We start from the raw sequence: 24,476 nt of genomic DNA on the forward strand, positions 1-24,476 counted from the left end.
AGCGTCCACATGGGTTAATGAATAAAACATGTTGCCCTTATTAAAAATAATCTGGCTCAAAAGAGCCAGAGGCCCTTGAGGTCGATAACTCCCCCTCCCCTCCATCCCCTCCCTCCATCTCCCAGGGTTCAAGGAGAGAGGTCCCTGATTAGCAGTGGCAACATCTAGAGAATGCATTCAAATTCTGAATGATCAAGCGGTGAGTGTGTTGAGTGGAATTAAATAAAGCAGATAGCGTTTGGCGTTTGGGGCTACACAGGAGAGAGTTTAGTATTTTGAGATGAGCTGTCTTACCTGAACATCTCGCCCAGGCCCTTCAGCACGCCTTTCTTGGCTTTGCTCTTGTCCTTGTCTCTCTCCCTCTCTTTATCCCGTTCAGGTTTTTTCTTTTCCTTGCCTCCAACCTTGTCTTTCTGTCTGTCATCTTTGGAAAGGTTGCCGTTCATCCCTGGTCCCAAATTGAGGTCGCTGCTGGTGGACATCGACTCACGACCTGATCTGGAGCTTTCCTCCGTGTCCTCGTCCACTGGAGGGAACAGATAAGGGGGAAGGGAGAGGTGTTAAACGTTGATATTGAGTGGATGATAGTGCAGCACACTCACAATAACACAGGGATAATAAGAAATAAAATACAAGTCAACAAAGGCAGACAGTTTACACAAAGTATAACTTCCACTTGACTCCCTGTGGATCACAGAAACCCCATTTGAAAACAGCACATCAGAACCCCACTGTCTTTTTTATATAACAAAGAAATAGTTCTTTCATCAGATACAACGTTGGAAGAAAAACTGTGTCCCACAAGGTATGGCAGCTTTGAACAAAACACACTGAATTCATGCGCCTCATTAGAGCAGAATATATTTACTTTGTACCCCCTTTGAGAAAATAATTCAGTTGAACATATTTTCACTTAGCTGAAAGCCTGAAGTTATTTCAAATGTGTACATTTCACACAGCTCACAAGAGAACTTTCTTTTTTCCCCCTTATCTGTTGAATTTCCTATACAAATAATGTGCTGGAAAAATGGAAGCTCTAATGATAGTCATATGCATTTGGTTCTTAATTTACGTCTCAACTAATTTCAACACAGACATCAAATTGAAAACCAAACTCCTTAGGTGATGCAGGGTTGATTAAACTCAAAGTTTCCATCACATCTAATCAGAATTGATGTGCAAAATGTAATTAATCTGTCAGTAATTATACATTTAAATAATCTTGAAAATGGCTCCCAGGGATCTTAATTGCAAATGTGGTGCACTTCACAGTCGTCATAGCTCCTGCCTACGCTGTGTCTCTGGATATGAGGCATGAGGTAGATGTCCTTCAGATTACAATTTATAGCAGTCTTGCCTTTAAGTTCTGCCTTTAATGGAAGAGAAATGAGTGATTATCATGAGGAAAGAAAAAGGAGGGAACCATGATGGGTTTGAGTTACACGGAGACGGAGGGTGGAGCGGCTGGATTCACATTTCAAGGGACAGTTTTCTTCTCTTGTGATGTGTGGAGTTATCAGCCATTTTTTCAGCTGCCATCTTGATATGCCTTTAATGGAATCATGTGGCATCGTACAACGGGAATAGAAAGCGAAGCAGTGGTTTAAACCTGCACAATTATGCAATTCATTGCTGTGAGGCCCCTCTCTTAGTTTTGTCCATGTCCACACATTTGGAAAGAGGTTTGGTTTTAACAATCGACTCTATCTTCTGCCTGCTTATCATTCACTTAAGAGCAGCGGCAGCAAATAGCAGCTGCGAGCTGTATCTGGCTATTTAAATGCCTGAGATTAGCAGGAGTGCTAATGTCGCTAATGATGCCGATAGAAGATAACATACTACCATTGTAATCTAGAATGTCCCAGAGGGAGGTGGCCATGTGTTTTTGTGACTCACGGGGAAGTATTTACATGTCCTCATAAAAAGGCCTTACTTTGAGTTATGTGGAAACCCAAATCAAATTAAATATGTAATTTTTTCCTTTCGCATCTTTTAAATAAAGCGACATTTTCGATCACAACACAAGATTAAATACTTTAACACTGGATATCAAAACGAGAGGCCGTCAAACACAATTTTAGGATTGGAAAATGTCTTAGCTGACACAATGACAGCAGAAGCATTGATGAAAGTGTCAGGAGACAGAGACAGACAACCGCAGGAAACATTTAGTCACTTCTGTGAAACTTTCCAGCTTTAATAATCAAGGACATTTAAGCTGGCCTGTCGGTGAAGGTTATGACAGACATGTACAATTGCCTGTCTTTTTCCAACACACAAAAGAAAGGATTTTCCTCAGCAGAGCAGATTTTTCTTTTCTCAAACGATGCAACTCAAAGTAGCACAAGAGAAAGTGCACTTTGCCTTGCAGGATATCTTGTGGGGACACATTTTCTTTAGGTGATGCCACGTTCTTATTTTATGTAAATAAAAGTCTGGGAGCAGAGAAAAGCAGCGGCTTATCTGTCAACTTTGACTATTAACCTCAGTGACGAGCACGGACTGGCTGCTTTTATCTAAATTGAAAAACAGAGTTATTTGAATATCATGGAGGAGAATGCAATATACCACGGCAGAGGAAATCTGTTGCTTTCCCCATTTTTCTTTGCAGAGATAAGACTGTATTTAGTAGCTTGCCGACAGAGCTTATGAGAACAAAGCGTTTCAGGAAAATAATTCCCTCTTTTTCAAATGTCCCCCAGCTCTTTTAATGGAATCTTTTAATGGCGAATGCAAATGTATATCTGGTAATTACTCTTGTGGTGTTGCAGGGTTATTACCTGTCGCAAAACGTAAGACAGCTGTCTTTCAATCCCAAACGCGTGTATTTTTGTCATCAAACACCAAATAGGAATGGATATATTCACTCAAAGGAAAGGTGGCATGCCTTTCTTTTCTAATGCTGTCTTAATAGTTCAGAATAAAGGAATCAGGCACAGTGAAGAAAGAATGTGAGGGATCCTGGCAGTTATACAGTGGATCGTGCCAAAACTTTCTCGCACAGACTAGAATAATTGTAAATGCAATTATGTTATATTAAGATTTTATAACCACATATGATACAATAGGAGACTGACTTATGTGGGTAAACAGCGTAATATTTCCTAGCATGCACTCTGTTTGAAAACATGGCAATGCACTTTAAGAGTATGTAGGCTCATGGGGAAACATGCTGCCACAGTTTCTGACAATTCCACTCAACATGAATGATTTGAATATTAATGAGTGTGTAACCTAGACGCCTATTGCAGATGTGCTTTATGCCACACACACACACACACACACACACACACACACACACACACACACACACACACACACACACACACACACACACACACACACACACACACACACAACACACACACACACACACACACCACACACACACCACACACACACACACCACACACACACACACACACACACACACACACACACACACACACACACACCAGTAAAAGGGGATCCCTAACCTAGTTTCTAGGGGAAAGCAATTTTGAGTTGGCCTATATTACACTGACTGAATTTATTTATAATGATCTACTGATATCTTCTATTGTACATTATAAAATGGCACATTTCTGAGTGCATTATTCTGGATCGCTACTATAAAAAACTAACTTGGAAAAACAAAAGCACTGCATACATTACTTATATCACTCACATGTCTCCATGCTGTTTTCTTCCTCTGGTGTTGTGGTACCAGGTTTCTCGTATGATTTGTCAATGGCAGCTCTGAAGCTCTCGTTGCAGCCGCGGCCCCTGAGGATCCGTGAGCGGGGCCTGTTGACTTTGATCTCACCGTTCTGCGTCACCTCAGCAACAGCCGTCTGGAGGCTTTCCAGGGAACTTGACTTTTTCAGGCCCAGCGATGGTCCCACATCTTGTTCTTTAGAACCTATGGGAAGAAGAAATAGCTTCACTGAGACCAGCATACTAAAAGCATGTGACTCCCCCACAAAGGCCACCTAAAACCATCATCTCGAAGTTCATTGCGTGTCAATTAATCATTCACAAGTTGCTAGTTTTATATTGGAATGATCTCTAAGAAAGCCAAGATAAAATGTGGTTCTGGCAATTAACATGAAAAACAAATGATACCATTGCCTGGCCAATGAAGTGTGTGAAATGAGAACAGAGTATTATATCTTCCCTGAGACATTTCCCTGTTGAGAATTCTAATTCAACCTTTGTCCTTGTTAAATGACGAGACCGAGACATAATGCATATAAATTGGCCGATATCAAAGACAGCAATGTACCTTGGCACCAGAGTGATCATAGTGTTTTACTAAACTATTACAAGTTCACAAAAAGTATGAATGGAGTGTAAAAAAGAAAATGATTTCCATAGGTGGTCCTCTGATTGTTCTTTCTTTAGTAAAAGAGAAAGAATGGAGAAAAGAGTCCACATATCCAAAAGCAAATCCAAAGCAAATCTAAGTCCTTTCATTTCCAACACCATTCTCTTGTAATCACTAGAACATCTTAGCATTAAAAACACATCACAGCTGCAATCCTTCGCTAAGGCCTCAGCAGGTGGATGGTAGATGGCAGGTAATAGCACACCATGAGGGCAGAAAATTGCTCCGTTATCGGCCATATGTTGATTAGACTAGTGGGAGAAAAGCACCAAAGTTCTAGTTTGCACATATGTATGAGCATGTAAATATGGTTAATGAGAAACTATGTATAACATAAACCAATGGTAGCCACTATATTTGTACACATGATATAAATGAATGACAAGTGTGGCTTGAAATGTGTTCGAATTGGAGAAGCTTAGTATATCCTCAAAAAGACCTACATCGTGCTAATGTGAAAGCTGCTAGAGCAGATGTGTAGGAAGGAAAGTGAATGTTGAACAGCAAACCTCTTCAACACTATTGCCACACCCTGGACAGCTGTAATGATGTTTCCAATGCTACCCTATGTTTGTTTAGGGTATGTAAGTGGAGCACAACTCAGATATTGGTATTTCATTTTGTCAGGGAGCGTCAGTCAGTTCCCCGGAGCTCTTTCCTTACCCGCTGAATGGTAAACAAGTGGCCTGGTTGATTTTCTGTCCCCTTTATTTTGCCTCGATTTAGCGCAAAGCAATGTGCTGTCAAACGTAACGAGATGGATTTCTGAAAATGTGCAAGTAAAGCCTTGTTAAATGTTAATGTTTTCGGAGGAAACTATTGGTAATAATGGATAAACTGTTGATTCAATTACTTCTGCAGCCTCACTGACTCTCTGAGGGCTAAGCATATGTCGATGGAGTCTGGACAGAGCAGCATTGTGTCTTTAAGACTCCCTGTAGACCATATAGACCCTCCACATGTAGTGAGTGTGTGCTGCAGTTTCCTCTGTGGCTTCACGTGGTGTAAATAAACGTCTCCTATAGCTCTTCATGTTAGTTTTCATAGCAAATACCGCTATAAGGTCTTGTCTCTACCCCCACTGAACAGAACACACACATGCAAACACTAGGTGTATATGTTTGTATGTGTGTGCCCCATAGAGGGACTCCATAATAGACACAATAACAGAAACTCACAGCATACACTTCTATATAAGCTATAATCAACAAGACCCTCGACATGTTTAAAAGTGGCCTAAATGAGGCATGACCCACTGCTGCTGGGTGATCACAGTGGATCTTTACATGGAGGGTTGCACAGCCAAATACATAGTAGGCAAAGAAAACAAACCTCCATCATTGGAAGAAAACTATTTGTGACCGTTGTTTGGAGTACCCCCTCCAAAACACATTTGTTTTAGCGTTTGAGAGATGGAGTCAGGATGAGAAGAAACATGGAGAACTGTGAATACACAAAGTTTGCAAAAGCAGGGCATGAATGAGCTTAGGAGAGAACAGGATAAACTAGCAGAGCTGTGCAGAAATGCATACAAGCTCTGCTCCTGTTATCATCATTTTACCAGTGGCAGCTTGTCTCTTTTGTTGTCTCAACCCCTTTGATATTCTCTTCTTGATCCCTTAACCAAGCAAACCTGCAGCAGCTCACTAGTGATTAGCTAGCTATCTGAGTTCCAAGGTTCAAACACACACCATGTACAAAGCGACTTGCAGAGGACAAATGCAGGAGAGAGCTGGAGATGTATTTTTCCTATTTCCATCATCTTGACATTTTTTGAGGAAACTAAAAGTTGTCAAGCTACTTTCAAGAACCTTAAGGTCACAAGGGCATTCCTCTTTCTGCTGTGTTTGCTACCAATGTAGCCATACTGAGAGTGTGAGTGCTTCTCTGTCTTCCATGGCGTCTATAGATATGGTGTCAAAGAAGTCAGATAGGCTAAAAGGTCATCTAGCCAGTGGTGTTGGGTTTCCAGACTGGTAAACGTTATGTCTTTAACACACCATTTTCTCCGCCTTTTTGTCAATGTTAATAAAAGTAGACAATCCCCAGAGAACCTAAACTCAATCCTGAAAGCACCATTAAAAAAAAAAGGAACACCAATCCTATAATGTAGCATCGTTTTTAGTGGGAAGAGCTCATCTGTGTGTGTGCCCTCAGGCTGTATTGGACAGTAAAATGAAACTTTACTGTGTGCTACAAATGTCCAGGGGTTAAAAGCAGAAGATTCATTTTACTGCTTTGTTCCTCCATTTCTGATTACTATGGCACATTTCAGTGCCAAGAAAGCATGGACAGTCTTATAAGACCCAGCAAATGCAAGTAAAAATCATGTAATTCATTTTGTTCGAAAGAAGTAATCTCATCATGCAAAGGACAAGAGAGGACAATCTAAAGGAAAGGAAACGAGCACAGATACAGCGCGGCAGGGAAATGCCGTCATTTTTCATACTTTGTGTATGAAACTCAATCAACCCAGTGCAAATGCCATGTAAATGTGGGTTTTCATGAAGCTTATAAGTAAAGCCTGCCAACAGCGGACACGCAGAAGCCGTGCATGTTCGACACAATGGGATTGCAAGTTAGAGCTGCGGAGGATGCAACAGTTCAAGGGAACACAAATGACATCTGCTCTAATCGGAAGCAGGGAATTATCCTCACACTCGGTATTCCGCACCACGATCCACTTGGCCATTGTTTCTAGTTAGTATAGCGAATGACTGAGAGAAGCAGGGAGACAAAGAGAGGGGGAGCGTGAGGCAAAGAGAGGGAGTTTGCCCATAGACCCAGGCTGCCTCGAACCTGCCTTTGTTTTCATCAGAAGCAGTCGTGGCTCTCCTGGGAGAGTTTGACGGACAGCTCTCTGTATGCCAGTCTATTATGTGATTCCTATCACACAACAGAAGCCTCAGTGCTCTGCTCCTCATCTTCCTCTTATTCAGAGGGATGAAAATACATATTCCCCCATTGCATACAGACACGAGTTTGTCACTCCCCACACGTCTGGAGGACAAATGAAAATCATCAAAATGAAATACACAAAAAGAAAAACAATCAAACCAAATAGGGGGGAAGTGCACCTGGATTTTGTGACGGCCAAACACAAAAAAAGCCAGCGCGCTGTGTTTCTTTGCCAGATTAAGGGCAAGGACAGTTAATTGGAGAAGATCCATTGCTATTAAACATTAAAGAGGAGGTATGGCAAACTCCATGAATAAATCAGCAGTGGTTATTACAGGAACAGGAGACCATAATATAATTAGAGCAACTAAAACTATGCTTCCCAGCCATTATTCACCACGGGCACTTGCATGTAAAGATCTGTGTACAGACAGGGGCTCCATTACACATAATTTATTCAGAGAGCCAGGGCTTTAAGCAGGGCGGTAAAAGGGTAATTATGTTAAAAATAGCCTCCAAGGTGGTCGGGGGAAGGCCGTGTCCAGGTATCCCATTGGAAGTGAGGCGTCCCTGGGTCGACCGGGCTACTATTTCTCCGAGAGTTGTGGATCATTAGCCCGACAGAGGACGTCCTCTGTACGCTGGGTCACAAAGGAATCATCATTAGCCCAACTGTTTCATATCTCAATCAAGGATGCTCAATACTGTCCTGCGGTTGTGCATTGAATCAGTAAAATGTTTGTTGAAAAGAAAAATGACAACTACTTTTTTTATTGCTGCATAATTGAAATAACTTATACAGTAAGGTGAGGTGTAATATGTGATTTGCACAAGGCACTTTAATTAGTGCTCTGAAAAAGAGTCAAAAATATTCCCCTGTGACTCAGTCATTAACTCATTATGTTTTAATTTCATAGAGGGTAAGCACTTTAAAATGCTCCAACCACAGCTCAAAACAACCCGACTATGATGGATCAATTGCAAAGAGACGAAGAGGCCAAATGGCAATGAGTGTCTCTTTATTGCAAATGCCACTCCATCCAACCCTACACAACTCCTGAGTAATGAGTGTTTTTTCTTCACTCGTTTGCACTGCAGAACGAGCACAATGGCACAGGTTCACACATTAGTTGCCAAGTCTTTATTCAACACCATGCAACTCCCTCTCAGCATTATGAAAACCCTCTTTTGATCATGCTGCAATTACCTCAAACAACACTCTCCTCCATATGGGACTAAAGGTGCCAAGATCACACGGCCAATAATGGTTGGTTATGAGCTGGTTATTGAGAAAGTGTGGGGCTGCGTTTCCAATCTCCGGTAATGACCCATGGAAACAGATGAACTATCATAGCATCCATTGTAATAACTGTGACAGTATTGGGTTGATTCAGGCATGGTTGCTTACCTTCATTTGTTCTTGTGCTGCAGTTAATCTCATCTGCTACTGTTAAAGAGCATAAACAAGTCAGAGTGGTTAGTGCCATCTGTACCATGATGGCGAGAATATGCAAAGAAGAAAGAGACATCATCAGAAAGTGCAGGGTAGAAGCTGAATAGTGATGTAAGAACAGGTAGTAGACTCCATGGAAGGACTTGTCATAAGGCTTACAAGGCAAAGTGGCTGAAATTTGCTAATGTATTACTGCCAGCCGTGGCACCTCACATCTCTTTCTTCCCTTTTCTACCCTCACTCAATCTTGTTCCACATCTAAATGGGATTGAACAGGGGGGTGTCTGACCAGTTTAGCCTATTTCAACAATGATGGGCTTCAAAGTCATGAAATCCATCTGCTGATGTGATTTGCAAGCACCTGAAACATGATTAAAAGAAGAGGGGGGAGGGAATCAAGTGACAGAATAAAATGAGAGTCTGTAGGGGAAAGCATTGTCAAGCATGTTAGTTCGTTCAGCTTTGAAAGCACAAAACAGATTTATTTAAGTGTTAATGGAAAGTAGGTATTCTTACACCTGCTCATGCCTAACTACTTACGACAAACTGCAATGTCCAATAGTGTGCAATTGAAAAGGAATAAGGATATATTCTGGCCTCTTGATTTTCATTACATTTTCAATTATATTATACATAACCCATAGGCCATTTTTCATTGTGTGTCTTTGATGTAAAAACGTATTTAAAATAATCAACAGCAGTAGGCGCCTTTGAGATATATGGAACATTTGTGACATCAGATACAAATCATTAAATGTAGCTTTCATTTTGAACTCACACTAGAGCTTGTGTTCCATGTATTGACTGAAACATTTCTCCTCCAGGAACTCATGTCAGTTACTAGAGTTATTATATGAGCGGAACAAGTAGGTTATTTCCCTGCAACATTGGAACGCTGTGTTATTCTCTCTAATAGATTATGATTAGATATTGGCAAGGATTTCTGTCAGGAGGATATTCACATACTCAACTGGCACCTGCAGGTTGAGAAGGGGAATGTGAGTAATACATTGTAAACACTGATCTTGAGAACTAAGACGACATTCAGTAATAGATAAATCATTTTCGTAAAAAATCAATAATGTTAGTTATCCCAAGAGTGAGGCATTGTCTTGAGTAAAACACACTGCTGTTTCTTAGAGCTAATCAAATTCACAAATACATGCTGATGCCAACTTGGAACAATTAAGTAGCTTTTTTTGATTATATGAATTGATAAAATATGCATTTGCAATGATGAGAACGCCATCATGGAGCGATCTTCGCATCCTGTCCATTCTGCTCACTTACTGTCCTCAGTTATAGCCAATTATACTTGTACTCGATACTAAGAACATAATGGAAATTATTTTTATGCTGGACTAATTGCTCAGTGAAACCTTTAGGATGGCCTACTGTTATCTTTCTGCTAAGCAGCACTTTCCACTGAAAGTTTGTGTTGTCTGGGTTCACTTTGTAGAAAAGTTTTGAGGGCATACAAAGGGTGGTGCTAACACAGTGAAGGTGGATCCCACAGAGCTGAGTGCAGTGGCCTGAACCTGCACTGGTCTGTGGGAGAGTCAAAGATTCCTACAGTTCTCTGGGCTCCATGTGGAAAATAGTAGACTGTTATCTGTTATGATTAGCCAATGATGCGAGAGAAAGCAGCTTCTGCTTCAGTCTCAGTGGGAGAGGCTCTGAACTCACACCATCTTCTTCTTTAGATGCAGACTGTGTGTTTGAGGGTGTGCCTGCACATGCAAGCATCTCACCGGCCTCCCCATCATTAGACAGTCACTAAAGCAGTCATTGTGTTCTTGCTTCTTGTGCTTTACCTATGCTCCACTGGACACAACACCATAGGGGATGGATGCCAAAGAGGAGAGGTGCTGGCTGGGCAGGAATAAAGGGCTGTGTGTGTGTGTGTGTGTGTGTGTGTGTGTGTGTGTGTGTGTGTGTGTGTGTGTGTGTGTGTGTGTGTGTGTGTGTGTGTGTGTGTGTGTGTGTGTGGTGTGTGTGTGTGTGTGTGTGGCAGGGTTTCCGTTAGCCGGTAATTACCGGTTTTTAGCTGGTAAAATGTATTAAAAACCGGTAAATTCAAAACCTGCCGGTCAAAATGTCTGGTAATAATTAGGGATGCTCCGATAGATCGGCCGCCGGTCATTATCGGCCGATATTCACTCTTAATAGTTTGATCGGTGCTCTATATAAAGGCCGATCAGGAGATCTGATCGATATGGACATAAACGAGAGTGAAGTATAACCGGACACGCGAGAGAGATCAGATCAGCTGCTGAGTCAGACCGAGACACGTAGCTCTGCATGATCACCTGAAGCCCCGCCCTCTGTTTAGCGAGCTGCAGGAGCTGCATGAGAAACTGACGGGCTGTCAGGAGAGAGAGGGAGAGGGGGAAAGAGAGCATCCGTTTCTCCCGTGTTATTATTCAAAGTTGATGTAAACTTTTGAATAATGTACGTTATCTACTACAAGTAGTTAGTTTGAATGTAATAATTATGTTGTTTGTTGTTTGTGGAATAATTTATTGAAAAATGAAGCTGCATTTTTCGATCTGTTACAATTATAAACTGAAGCAATATAAAAATGGGCCCCGTGAACTGAGTTTTAAACATCAGCATATCTGCTCATAGTCCGGTAATTACCTGCTAACGGAAACTCTGCTACACAACTCTTATTATTATTATTGAAATATGACCGGTAAGTTTCAAATTTGTCCGGTAAAATAAATTCTGCCCGGACATTTGACCGGCGAGAAAAAATCCTAGCGGAAACCCTGGTGTGTGGGTGTGTGTGTGTGTGTGTGTAGGGGGTATTTCTGCTTTGAAAGTATGTTCAATCTCATAGTAATGTATCTTGTACTGACCCAGTCCTAAAGGGTAAGATACATTGAGGGCTTGAGGAGTCAAAGGTTACAGTAAGATCGATTTCATCAACACTTTGGGGTGGCCCACAGGAATGGTCAAAGAATCATACCAGCTCTTGTGAAAACACAGTTGAAGTTGTCATTCAGCAGAGGCTAACTTTGTAGTTAACCTCATTTATTATATTATTTATCTTTTCAAGCACACACTTTTCCCATGAATTGAGTGATTGCTACTCACATCTCAGGTGCATTTTACTTTGTTGTAGTGAAACGGCTAAGTACTTAGATCTCAAGATGAAGGCCAACAACTGAAAGTAACAACGACCTTAAAAGGAAATGTTCTGTTGGTAAATACGCTTATTCACTTTTTGATGAAAGGTAGATGAGAATAATGAAACCACTAAAACTGCTGTGCCAAATAACTCATTATAGTATAAATCTAGCCGTGTCCAAAGGTGAGAAAACAACACATCTATAGATCACATGTTTTATCTTATCTGTGTAATTTGTAGGCATTCAAATGTACATGTTTGAACAATACTTTGCCATTCTACAGGTTGTTATCTCTCAAACTATTGTTGGGCCAGGACAAGTTGCCAGGTGGCTGATTAACAGTGAAGTACATAAGTAAGTGTTGATATTAAACTCTTGAACCCATGCATGTGTGATTGTGCATGTGTAAAGTAGAACATATAATTTACCTAGATCCATACTCTTGGACTTGCGCGTCTTGACGATCTCCAACTCAGCAGCATTCTCAAACTGTTTGATGCGTTTTTCAGACATACTCTGGCGTCCGAAGCCCTCCCTCTGGAACGATGCGTCAGGGTTTGCGTCTGGACTGAGTGAGCTACAGTTCATGAGGAAGAATAGAAGTATGTTATCAAATATTGCAAAAGCAGGGTCATTCCAAAAGCAAATCCTTTAATCTGATGATTAATCCAATTAAAGATATATTTCATAATCATCTACATCAATTTGCAGTATATTGCTAGGAGCCATCCTTATAATAAGACCGGAAAATACAATCTACTTATTAATATTCATACAGTGCCAATCCTGAGCCCAAACACACGCTCACTATCAGACAATGACCATCGACATTCAATACTCGCACACGCATTAACAGTCAGTTTCAATCCTTCATTTCAATGACTATTCTAATCAAGGACACGTCCACCTCTGGCTGGGTGGTTCAGGACGTGTTACAATTGGGTAAAAGAGGCCTGGCGTAGATGTGTGATCCCCCATTGAGGTGAGGGTGTTCCGGGGTCATGGCCACTCAATAACCCCCCTCCCTCAATATGTCTGGAGCAGAGGCAGTGCCCGGACCACCATAGTGCTCTCCCTTTGAGATCCTCTATCTCTGTCTGGATCTTAATTGAAAATCGGAGGGGAATGGGGAAAGGAGGTTGGGAGAGGGGGACACTGATATTTGCATACAGAAGAGTGCATTTACAATTAAGGTGAGACCATCCTGCCATTTGAGGAGAGAAAGGGGGGAGGAGATTCAGTGCTCATGGAGTCTAATAAATATGATATGGTTGAAAGAACACTGTCACTGTTTCCTTTGTTCTGATGATGATCATAAATGATAACCTTTCAAGGGTGTTTAAACCTCTAGAGATCCATTTTAGAGACTGCATCAGACATTCCATCAGACGATCTGATCCCTGGTAAATAACAGTGGACAGCTATTGTCCTGAAATGGGAGTTATAAACTGGAATAGAAGATGTGTTTTTTTGACAATTATTCCTATTGGAGCAGGTGCAACTTAAAGAACCCTTCCACTTTTGTAATATCACTTAACAGCATCTGCAGACCTGCTGGCACTTGTTTGCATGCAAACCATTCTGATTTGCATTGTCAACCCCACTTAACAAAGGAGCTGCTTCATGTGTCACAGAGGGACCGGCGTCATCGTGTCACTTTGCTGTCGACCATACATGACAATCCCAACTAAGATCAGAGCGCCTCACAGGACTGACTCCAGCTGACACAGGAAGAGAGGGAGGTGGAGCAGGAAGAGAGGAATGACAGCACAGATGTATTATTCATGTATTCATCATCCCTCGCTATTCTCCTCTCATCGTTTCCGAGCCCACCAAAAACAGTCTGCCCTCTCTTTTTCTGTCTCGACAAATGTCATCTGTCGGAGCGTGACTGAGACGGCGCGGGAGAGAAAGGACGTATTTTCAGCCTGAATTTAGATTTCATTCACTCGTGCCAGTATTGTGTTTTTGGGGCCAATTGAATACTCATACAACATGGACAAAGAAGACAATCGAGAGGGCAGCAGGTGGGATCATGCACAGCCCTGTCATTCAGGTAGAGAGAGTTGGCGAGTATATGACTGTTTGTGAGAGCAATTAGAGACACAGGCAGTTGGAATGAATCAGAATCCGGCCTGACAGAGCAACACATGGTGAGAAACCTGTGGGAAGTAACAGGGAAATTCACTCGGTAGGCCTTAAGATGTGTTATTTCAAGCTGCTGCCTGTTTTAACACTGCCTAAATGCCTAAAGTAATGTAGACAATCATGTTGCTTGACTCATTATTCAAGCCGGAGATACTTGCGGTCTCACGCCTAAGTTGGCAGTACACCACTACACACCATTTTTTTAACTTGAGCCCCAATATAGCCAGGCGGTTCACACCAGCAAACCCTTGTCACAGGTTGAACATCTCTTCCAATCGAAAACTTAAAAAATAACCGCAAACCAGGAAATATGTCTGGTATTAAATTAAGCATGTAAAAGTTGGAATTCATCTTCTATTCTACTTCAAGCTGACAAAGTGTCACAGCTACTACAGTCCATTAATAGAAATACGGCACCCAATTACAGATCTGGTATTCACTTTCTACTGGTTATTCATTTCCCCATATAAATTCCTGTTGTAATGAGATACTGTTTGAAAGTCTCTTTGCTTTGATCACGATATGTCTTTAGCTCCAATGCAGTCTTGTGATGGAGGAAAATCCAATGAATATGTTGAGTCTATGAAGGTGAGACCCTTATTGGACTTGGATGACCAATGAATGCCGTATTTTGGTGGAAATTGTATTGGATGGATGGAACAATTAAATAGCTTGTCCATGTGAACTCCCAGAGAAGTTAAATAATCTCCAAATTGGCACCATTTCTTCTTCAGACCGTCCGTCCCTTCCATGCCTCTGGCCTATCTTTAATAGTGGGTCCAATCCATTTGGATAATACATTCCCTCATCTCTGCTTCTTTAAGCAGTGTTTAAAAGCAATTTTCACCATTCAGAGCAGATGCTGCTCTCTCCCCGCTCAAAGTCTTCCCATCATCTAAAATTAACTAGCGCTGAGGATTGCTCACAGGCAAATCCACAGCTTTAACTTGCATTTCACATCAACTTGTTCCTGTCTCCGTCTCCCTCGCAGAAAGTGAAATGTGTCAAAGCGAACATCGGCCTTGTAGCTAAGTGGTGTGTGCTAAAAGCCGTCTGTGCTCACACTTTACCCAGGTGAATTATGTTTTTTATGTCTTTCTCTCAACTCACAAACCTCCTTACCCTTATTTAAAAAACGACCCCAAAGAGGTAAATCGTAAAGAGTCCTTCTTCTTAGAAAGGTGCAGCTTGGTTTGATCGACTAGCTGGGGGTGGTGTGCATAAGTTGCTACTCCTCAGAGAGGGGGCAAGAGGTGCAGAGCCCTGGTAAGGTGCTTCTGAAATGCTTCTTCTGAGGTTTGGAGGAGGCCGATTCAGCTGACCGCATGGATGCATAGCTGGGCCAGAGAGCTTGGAGCTGCCTTCAATCATTGAATACAGCCCTGCATGAGAAGTCAGTGCAGAACTCTGTCCTGCTGGCGTGTGCACCAGCAGACACTAGATCGTTGAAATCATTTATAGAAACAGTTGAACAGAAAGGGCTTCTCTCCATTTGAAACAATTGTCTCAAATATGAATGGACTGTAAAAACTATGGCTCTGATTACCACCTTTATTTTACTTGCTCAATTGCACCTATTAAACATTGGACTTAAACCTGGGTATAAAGGCCCTTAAATATAATGTTCCCAGAGTGGAGCAACTGCACATATGATTTGCGGTAATATCCTATTCATTATGATGAAGTTGCAGAGAGCGACAGAGAGGGAGAGAAAATGAAAGAGATCAATTAAGACCTCTTTGTCTGTTGGCTGACTTCTACATAGACCTCATTCATTCCGTGCCTGGTATATCATGGGAGCTTTACATTTAAGAGAAAATAAATAAAGGCACGTATCACATGCTTGAAGCAATGGCGCACCATTGAGACATGGTTAATATTCATTAAGGTAAAGGAAAACATTTGCATTTAAGAAAAGAACAATGCCTGGAATTCATATGTAGGTGTGCATGTGTGTGTGTGTGTGTGTGTGTGTGTGTGTGTGTGTGTGTGTGTGTGTGTGTGTGTGTGTGTGTGTGTGTGTGTGTGTGTGTGTGTGTGTATGTGTGTGTGTGTATGTTTTGCCCAGAGTCACTTCCAACTTAAATGGACATCTGAGATGACTAAAATAGCGTGTGTACGCACTACAGGGCTGTTTGCATTTATATGTAGTTATGCTAATAGCTTGATGGGAAAAACACATGTGCCTAATAGAGCACTTGTGATTCTTAGTTACATTACTGATGATAGAGACTATTATGGAGTCAACTGAAGTAGGCAGTCTGCCCGCAATGTTAGTTTGGAAGTTTGTTTGTTCATGTCTATGCGGACCTTTTCCACTTTATATGTTAATTTTGGAAATTGTTTACCAGCCAATGTGTATCTAAACACTCGTGAGACCGAGGGCGTCTGTGCTGTAATGCGTGTGTATGTTTGTCAGGAGTCCTTTTCCATCTCTGCTGGTTGACAGACTGTGTCAGAGCTGCCTAGGAAATTATGTTTCCACCTGTGACACAGTCTCTCTTTCTTCATCCCTGTCCCTCTCGCTGTCCATTTCTCTTCCCTCTCAACTTAAATCAGAATTGACACCTCTCTTCCACTTTGTCAACTACATCCAGTTTGAGGTTTAAGACAAGGGGACAGTAGTAGTGGTGGTAATGACAGATATAAAGAATGAAACTTAAGGGTTTTAAATAATGCATTATAGCCACACTATCAAATCAATCAACATAATGATTGAAAGAATAGCACTGTATTACTCATATTATGAGGGGGCTGATTTTAACTGAACATGCATTATGTGTTCCTGCAGGTAATACCACTTATCTTAGGTGGTATGAAGAGCAGTGCTGATAACAGTAGTTGGTATGGTAGTTACAGTATCTTAGTTACTTGCGCAATGTGAGGCATAACACTTCATAAACTTCAGACTAATGAGTATGCTAGGGAAACACTCAGGCTTTTTACACACTTTAGAGCCAAATCAGAGTACTGTCCTCCTGCTCTTGCATATGTTAGAATAATCTTTGTTCACTAGTTAAGAAGGTGCAAGTATTTTACTGTGGTTTTAAGACAAGGTGCTGAAAACAGCTCGGCCTTTGAGACTCACATTGTTAGAGCTGTCAAATTATTTCTACATTCCTACTGATAATAACAAAATACCATTTACAAAATCACAGTTCAAACATTCTTCACTTTTAATTAATTATATTGAAAAACTGCAAACTTCTGTTCACACTCTAATGTTGCATTTGACTGGATTAGGTATTGTATTTTGTTATTACAAAGGCCACAACTGGTAGGCTTATTCTTTTTTTCAATGGTAAAAGTTGGACGTGGACACCTCAGGGACAATTATATAAACCAAAGAGGGAGTATTTTAATCAAAGAAAAATGTCCCACTTATCTCATTGCAATGACATGCTTTACTCTCTAGAGACCTGAACAAGTAGGATGATGCAGCCAGCACCAAAACTGATTGAGCAACAACATTTTTTTAAAACTATAATTTCTGAGAACAACAAGCTTATTATTTGAAACTAACTTTTCCAAATGGGAAGGACTAGGACCCAGTACAATGGAACAGACAAACCCTGCAACTCCATCAACATCTGGTATGAAAACCAGGTGGAAACTATAAACACGTCTTTGCATTTCAGATGAATCTGCTTGAATTAGGAGCTGCCACGATTATACACTAAATTGTGGTTATGACACTGCTCAACATTCCATTCCTGAGAGAAAAACCTTTTATCTTCTAATTTATCCAGATAATGCTGCAAAGTCCCGCTATCGTCCAGTGTGTGTTATCTGTTTTACTGTAAATCATTTAGACGTGGTTCTTCCTGTTTGGCTTTGGATTCAAACTAATGAAGGAGGAGGCAGACACTGCAAAGGGAATTCATGGGACAGGTCAGGACCCAATGCTCAATTGAACTTTGAGCAGATATGCAAAGTAATAACTTACAACCTTTATTTATACAGTGAAACCTGACAGAAAACACATGCTGGTTTCCACCAATTCCCTGGGTCACAACACACACACCTCAGCCAAATACATACATCTGGCTGAAAAGTAGCCAAATAATTGCAATGGATTTATTCTTAAAAGTATCTCAATAGAAGGTGTACATTTTACTATACTACCTCTAACAGTTTGAACCAGCAACTTCTATCCACAAGCCACAATCTTAATACTACCACCACCTCACTGATAAAACTGAGAAGGAGTATTAATAGCACAACTAATAAAACAGTCTGTAATAGAGCAGCAACCAATAAAAACGTGAATATGTCACATTAGCATTTTAACAGAGATCTAAAAGCATAGAGCTGTAATATTTATAGCCCTATGCCTTAGCCTTAGTTTTATGATCATTTGAGGCCCGTAAAGAGGTGCTAGCATGACAGTTCATAACAACATGGCAGGTATACAGACAAGTACCTGCATTCAAACAGTACAACTTGAGCTAACCAGAACAACAAACATGCAGCATAAACACTCATTAGGTGTTGGCTAGGGATGTCAAGAAAAAGAAGTAGGTCAATTATTGTGTCTTGTATGAGATGGGATTCTGCCTCCAAACAACCATTTATCTAAGGGGCCTACACATTAACCCACTAACACATGAGCGATTATTCACTGGAAACCTGCTGAGGAGAGGACTGAGCAGAAAGGAAATATTGCAGAGGGAGAGATAAGTACGTACATTTACAAATTAAACTACAGAGAGGTGAGTCGATTATAAAAGAACAGGGTTGTTTTAATTGATTTCTGTTTACATTAGTCGCTCTTTACTTTATAATAACCACTAGTTTACCAGATGCTGAAAGGGCATTTTGATTACTGCTACATTAACAGAGTAAGGATTAAATAATTGTTTACAAGCCTGGCTATTCCATGTTTGAACAAAGTCACATACTGAACAGTGCTTCTGTAGACGAGAAAAAAGACATTAATAAAGGGAAACAAGAGTAGAAAGAGAGCCTGGAAATCTGAGTTTGTTAAATTCCACCGGGTGAGAAAAAGACAGAAAAACAGAGAGCCTGAATTACAATGATTTTACAAGCCAACCAGCCACTTGTGTTTTGTGTATGCACTGTATGTGTATAGCTGGGGCCATGAGGGAGGAAAGCTGCATAATACTGGAGGCCAGAGGTGAGACTTTCACAGCTCCCCACAATACATATTCAATACGTTCTGGGCCCTGGCTGCACTGTTGCGAGCGCTTAATTAAAAAGTAACAGTTCCAATACAGTGGAGTCTGGCTGACCCACATCCCCTGCTGGCTCAGTATGCCTGTTAACACTGCGTGCGTGTGTGTGTGTGTGTGTGTGTGTGTGTGTGTGTGTGTGTGTGTGTGTGTGTGTGTGTGTGTGTGCGCGTGTGTGTGTGTGCGTGTGTGTGTGTGTGTGCGTGCGTGCGTGCGTGCGTGCGTGCGTGGGGGATGTTGGGAGCGAAAAGGAAAATGAGAAACAGTAAAAGTCTATCAGAAAAACGATACACACTTCACTTGTTACGTTTAAGCAGCCGTTAGCATCTAAATGGAAGAGATTGTGTGTTCATGTGTGTCTGTGTGGGTTTGTGGGTGTGTGTGTGAGAGTGACTTTAAGGACATGAATTATTCACAATAACCCTAGGCAGTAGTATATAGCACACTTCTGCCTAGCGTGTACACGTCACATGTGTGTGTGTAAGTCAGTGTATTTGTGGAATTCGTATGCGTGTGTGTGGGAATGGTGTGTGAGAGAAGTTTGAGTGCGGTTCAGCCATATGCTGTGGACCTAATCCACTATGACAAACCTCTGACATCACATGAACAACAGGCATGCTGAGCACATCTACTCATTCATTATTAATGAGAGTGAGAGAGAGAGAGAGAGTAGAGAGTATCTGGGGAAAAATAAATACAAATAATACAAAAAATAAACTGAGTAAATGGCAACCAGCATTTCATCTTGAAAAAGCACTCCTTTTCAAATAGAAATATGACTCACCATAACAACTGAAAAGGTAGGAGTTTAAAACAAACTATGTTAAAAGAAAAAGCAGTCTGACTTAAAATGAAATAAAACGAGTATGAGGACATGATTTGACATAATGTCTTGTTTTTATATTTCCTGTACCTCTCCAATAAGGTCATACAGGAAATGCCATGAGTCATTTTTTACACGAGTGATTCGTTTAAGGATGGACAGCTATAACTTCCTGTGCCTAAAAGCAGCCTTTAAGTAATAACAATAAAAGAAAGACAAGCACTGAGCGGTGCTGCAGCGCTGAAATCACCGTTTGTCCCTAAAGAAACATAGTTATCTGACAAGGTTGATAAGACAGGGGGCTGAAATCCCAAGGCAGGTTGGAGTTGGGGAGGTGGAGGCACTGAATTATTGTTTACCCAGTCTGATTGCTGCTGGGTCATTTAATATTTTATTTACACACAAACTCCTAAAGAGCCGCTCATGTAGGAACTTCCCATGAGTAGCACACTAACACCTTACAAATGTCCATATTTACCAAAAATGTGCAAATAATCTTGGATGGGAAATGCATCCGTGAAAAACTGTCATTACTTTCTCATAACTTAGGATATGATGTTCAGGCAAATAGTCTGGTTTGCGCCACTAAGGATAGTCATCAATATATGTAATAACTGTAGGCAATGACTTCAATAAAAAAGTAAGCATTTATAAAGATTCTTGTAAAATAACATATTTTCCACCAATCTATGGAGAATATTAAATAGATTCTCTGTTTTTCTGGATCCTTTCCGGTAATACAAAAATATGAATGACCAGCAAAACAACACACACACAAAAACACAAACTTATTTACGAGTAATACTTATGATACTGCACAATCAAAACACTAACTGAAATGTTCTGCACATCGTCACATCCAGCTTTCTTCCACACCATCTTTTTCTGACCATCAAGTTATAAATAATTCAGCCAACTCCACAGCAATGTAAGTAAAACACGCTGCTCACCATTCATCCTGACCGGGCAGCTCGTGGAGCCAGGTCACCGGGTTCTCTCCCACAAAGCCCATGTCATCGTGGGAACTGGAGGATGATTGGTCGGAAAGATGGGCAGGAAGCAGGGGCGGCCTATCGTCTTCGATCATCACTATGTCGTCCTGCGGCATGTTCACTGTCGGAGACAGCTGGTGGTTACCTGAGAGAGAGGGATATACAGTAGATTAGTTTCTTCACACTTATTTAACACAACACTGCATCAATACTCAATATTTTTTGGAATGAACAGTGTCTGATAACAAGTTGACAAGTTAGACTGAGGAATTACGCGCACAAGCTGAAGTAATTCTCTAACACACACACACACACACACACACACACACACAGACACACACACACACACACACACACACACACACACACACACACACACACACACACACACACACACACACACACACACACACACACACACACACACACACACACACACACCACACACACACACACACACACACACACACACACACACACACACCACACACACACACACACACACACACACACACACACACACACAGAGATAACTTTGGCCAAGATAATTGTATTATGGAGCTTTCATATCAGGACATGCCTGAAAGAAAACCTATAATAAATAATGGTGCTTATATGCTTCCATTTTGAAATGTTGCATACATACACAAATAATGTGTGACAAGACAATATCAGAAAAATTGTAACACTTGTGAAAAATATACAAAAATAGACTACAAAGCTCTTAAAGAAAGGTAGTATATTAAGTATATAATGATATGTATATTAAGCAAGAGTCTCTTAATGTCACAGACACAAGTTGTAGCCCTGAGGAGTTTTATCCATTCTCTTTCACTCTTCTCCAAGGACAAATATGAGCAGGAGTAGAGCTCCCCTGATCTGTATTCTGGACTTCCGCACCCTTCCTGCTGAGGACTTCTTTGAATCGCTACTTTGCTGCTTCTCAGGAGACAAAGTCAATGGGGAATGTTCTGTCGTGGTTAGCACTCCGCACCAAGGGCAGGCGAAGGGTTGTTCAGCGGCATGGGAAGTGGCATTACAATACAGAGGAGGACGAGTCACTCTGCAGATTGATCTGTGCATGACTTACATATGAAAGCAGAGAAAGACAAGTGACTTTAACCACACACCTGCTAGCTGTTAGATATTGGTTTACAGAAATGCTGGACTTCCTGTGGCCCTTTGCTTTTGTTTCCATTATCGGAGAGCCATTTTTCAAATGTAATAGCTTAGGAACAATTGTGTGTAATCACTAACAGCAGACAACAACATTTACCCTGGCAGCGTACCAACATGAATCTGAGAAGCATTTCATTTCAATGGAGCCCGACGAATGATAAACGCATATTGTGGAAGGAAATCTGAGCACCAATCCACGTGGCAATGAGGTGATTAGCGTAGTCCAGTTATTTGCAGAGAGAAACAAATATATAACAAAAACAAGATAAAAAGCAGAACAGCTGTGCAGGAGAAGGAAACCAAGTTGGACAAATAACGTACCTCTCCCCCTTAAAAAGGCACAGGAACTATAAAATGTGTATAATCTGGGTTATTCTTCATAATGTGTCAGGAGTCTTATTATTCGCATGTGATGAAAGAGATGTATTATACCTTATGTGAATATGTTCCAACTAAAGGCTTCAAATACAGATCTTCAGGAGGCTACTTTACAATATATTTTCTATATCTTAATATCCTTGTACTCCCTTGAAACAACATACAGGATAGGGAAAGTTGCTTTATACCAAAACTTTCAAAAAGTCTGCTTCTATCCACTACTTATCCATCTGTTCATTGATTATATTGGAAGGCTCATCCCTTTTGTCTATTGACTGCTCATCTAAACCAGTTAATATGTCTGCCAACACTGTACGGGTGGAATGAAGGCCATTTCTCACTCGGGCAGCTTGACAGAGGACCCTGGGTAATTGAATTCCCCCTGTACTGTAAATTATCAGGACTGGATCATTGACAGTGATAAGCTTCAGGAAGTCGGCTAGACTAAGCTTGGCTATCACTTGCAAAGCAGGCAAACCCAGTAGAGAAATCGTGAGTGAAAAAAAGCATTTCCTGTTGCAGCCTTTGATCGTTACTATGTATTTACAAATAATGTGTTCATGGTTTGAAGGATCTAAGTATATTCTAGCTATTTTCTCTTAATAACATAATGTTGTGTGGCTTATCCTTGATACAATAGCTCTGGTAAATCATCGGATTTCTCGCACAACTCAACTAAGCCAGTTCTCAAACACTCTTCCATAGTCATCTTCTGTTTCTGTGTTACAGTCCTTTTAGCAAAAGTGCAGCAATGTCAAGAGGGAAATGCCCTGCGGCTGTGTGTTCTCCAGGTATTTCCTAAACCATTCTTTACTCTCCCTTGGCTTTTGAGTAGAATTACCTCTTGGTTGCATCAGCAACACTGAGAATTGCACTTCAGTAGCCACCTGGTACAGAAGAATCATATAGTCGGGAAGAGCTGTTTTGTCAAAAGAAGCACTATAAAAGCGTTGGTGTGTTTTTCACATACACAACACATGAACATTTCTTGGCATTCCCAATGTGCACTCTAATCACCTTACATTCACTCATGTCAGCAGAGCACTTTGCTAACAGAGGACACAGTTTTAATTAGAAACTCGGCAGGCTCCCCTCTCCTGGCTTAATGAAATATTTCCAGTCAGGACCTCTTGACTCTGCAGATGAAGAGTTGTTAAAGTCATTCCACTTCTCCCTGGTGGACAGGTAAAGTTGGGGCCACGCTGATGACTGAACATAATTACAGCACTTGCTTTTCTGCAGGTGTCAGCATAATAAGCACAGAGGGAAATCACCCACGAACAAAATGTCAATGCAGTGCGCAACACTACTGTACATTTGATAAGACAAATACAACTAGTTTTGTTATGTGCTTAATGGCTGTTTGGTGACTGACAGATAATAGGCAAATGACAAGAGTGGAGAAATTAGGTGCATGCCCTCTTACTGTTTTACAACTAGTGTTTGACTTATAACTAGGTGATGACTTGTTTATTATAAGAAGATGATTGTGAAAGCAAACAAGTGCTGATGTATTAGTGAGTGGATTCATTCTCAAGGTCTTGCTTTTGTTTTTATGTTCTTTTGTGTCTGCTGAGCTTATTTTGGAGTGACATTTACTTTTTCTTTCCCCTGCCAAATGGAACAATAACCACAGGCATCTAAACCTTTGAGTACTGTGAATGTAATTATTGTTTTACCCAAATCACAGAACCGCTATCAACACGCTGTTTTACGGTCTGTGATGACCTCGGCCAGCCTTAAAAACACTAGAGCCTTTCAGTTGATGCGTGCAATGAAAGCACAAAGAAAGAAAAAACAAACACTGATATTACGATGCCATCACAAATTGAGCAGCAGTCACAGACATATCTTAGAGACTTTTACATGGGGTCCAATGAGGATGAATATCATTGAAAAAATGGTTCACAGAA

The 24,476-nt window shown here is 41.0% G+C and overlaps 1 protein-coding gene across 4 annotated transcripts in view; it reads right to left on the reverse strand.

Annotated features, from left to right (window-relative positions):
* The window catches only part of pard3aa (par-3 family cell polarity regulator alpha, a), a 318,714-nt gene that overhangs the window by 100,741 nt on the left and 193,497 nt on the right, over positions 1 to 24,476 (reverse strand). For 2 of the 4 annotated variants that reach the window (XM_034222612.1, XM_034222609.1), the window contains 5 exons: positions 20,965 to 21,151; positions 12,280 to 12,428; positions 8,673 to 8,711; positions 3,668 to 3,901; positions 295 to 526 (listed from right to left, as the gene is read on the reverse strand). In XM_034222612.1, the coding sequence (XP_034078503.1) occupies positions 295 to 526; positions 3,668 to 3,901; positions 8,673 to 8,711; positions 12,280 to 12,428; positions 20,965 to 21,151 (841 nt within the window). The remainder of the gene's footprint in view (positions 1 to 294; positions 527 to 3,667; positions 3,902 to 8,672; positions 8,712 to 12,279; positions 12,429 to 20,964; positions 21,152 to 24,476) is intronic. The other 2 variants (XM_034222610.1, XM_034222611.1) reach the window with 2 other exon arrangements.

The sequence above is a fragment of the Gymnodraco acuticeps genome, unplaced genomic scaffold (assembly GCF_902827175.1).
Source record: "Gymnodraco acuticeps unplaced genomic scaffold, fGymAcu1.1, whole genome shotgun sequence".
NCBI lineage: Eukaryota > Metazoa > Chordata > Actinopteri > Perciformes > Bathydraconidae > Gymnodraco > Gymnodraco acuticeps.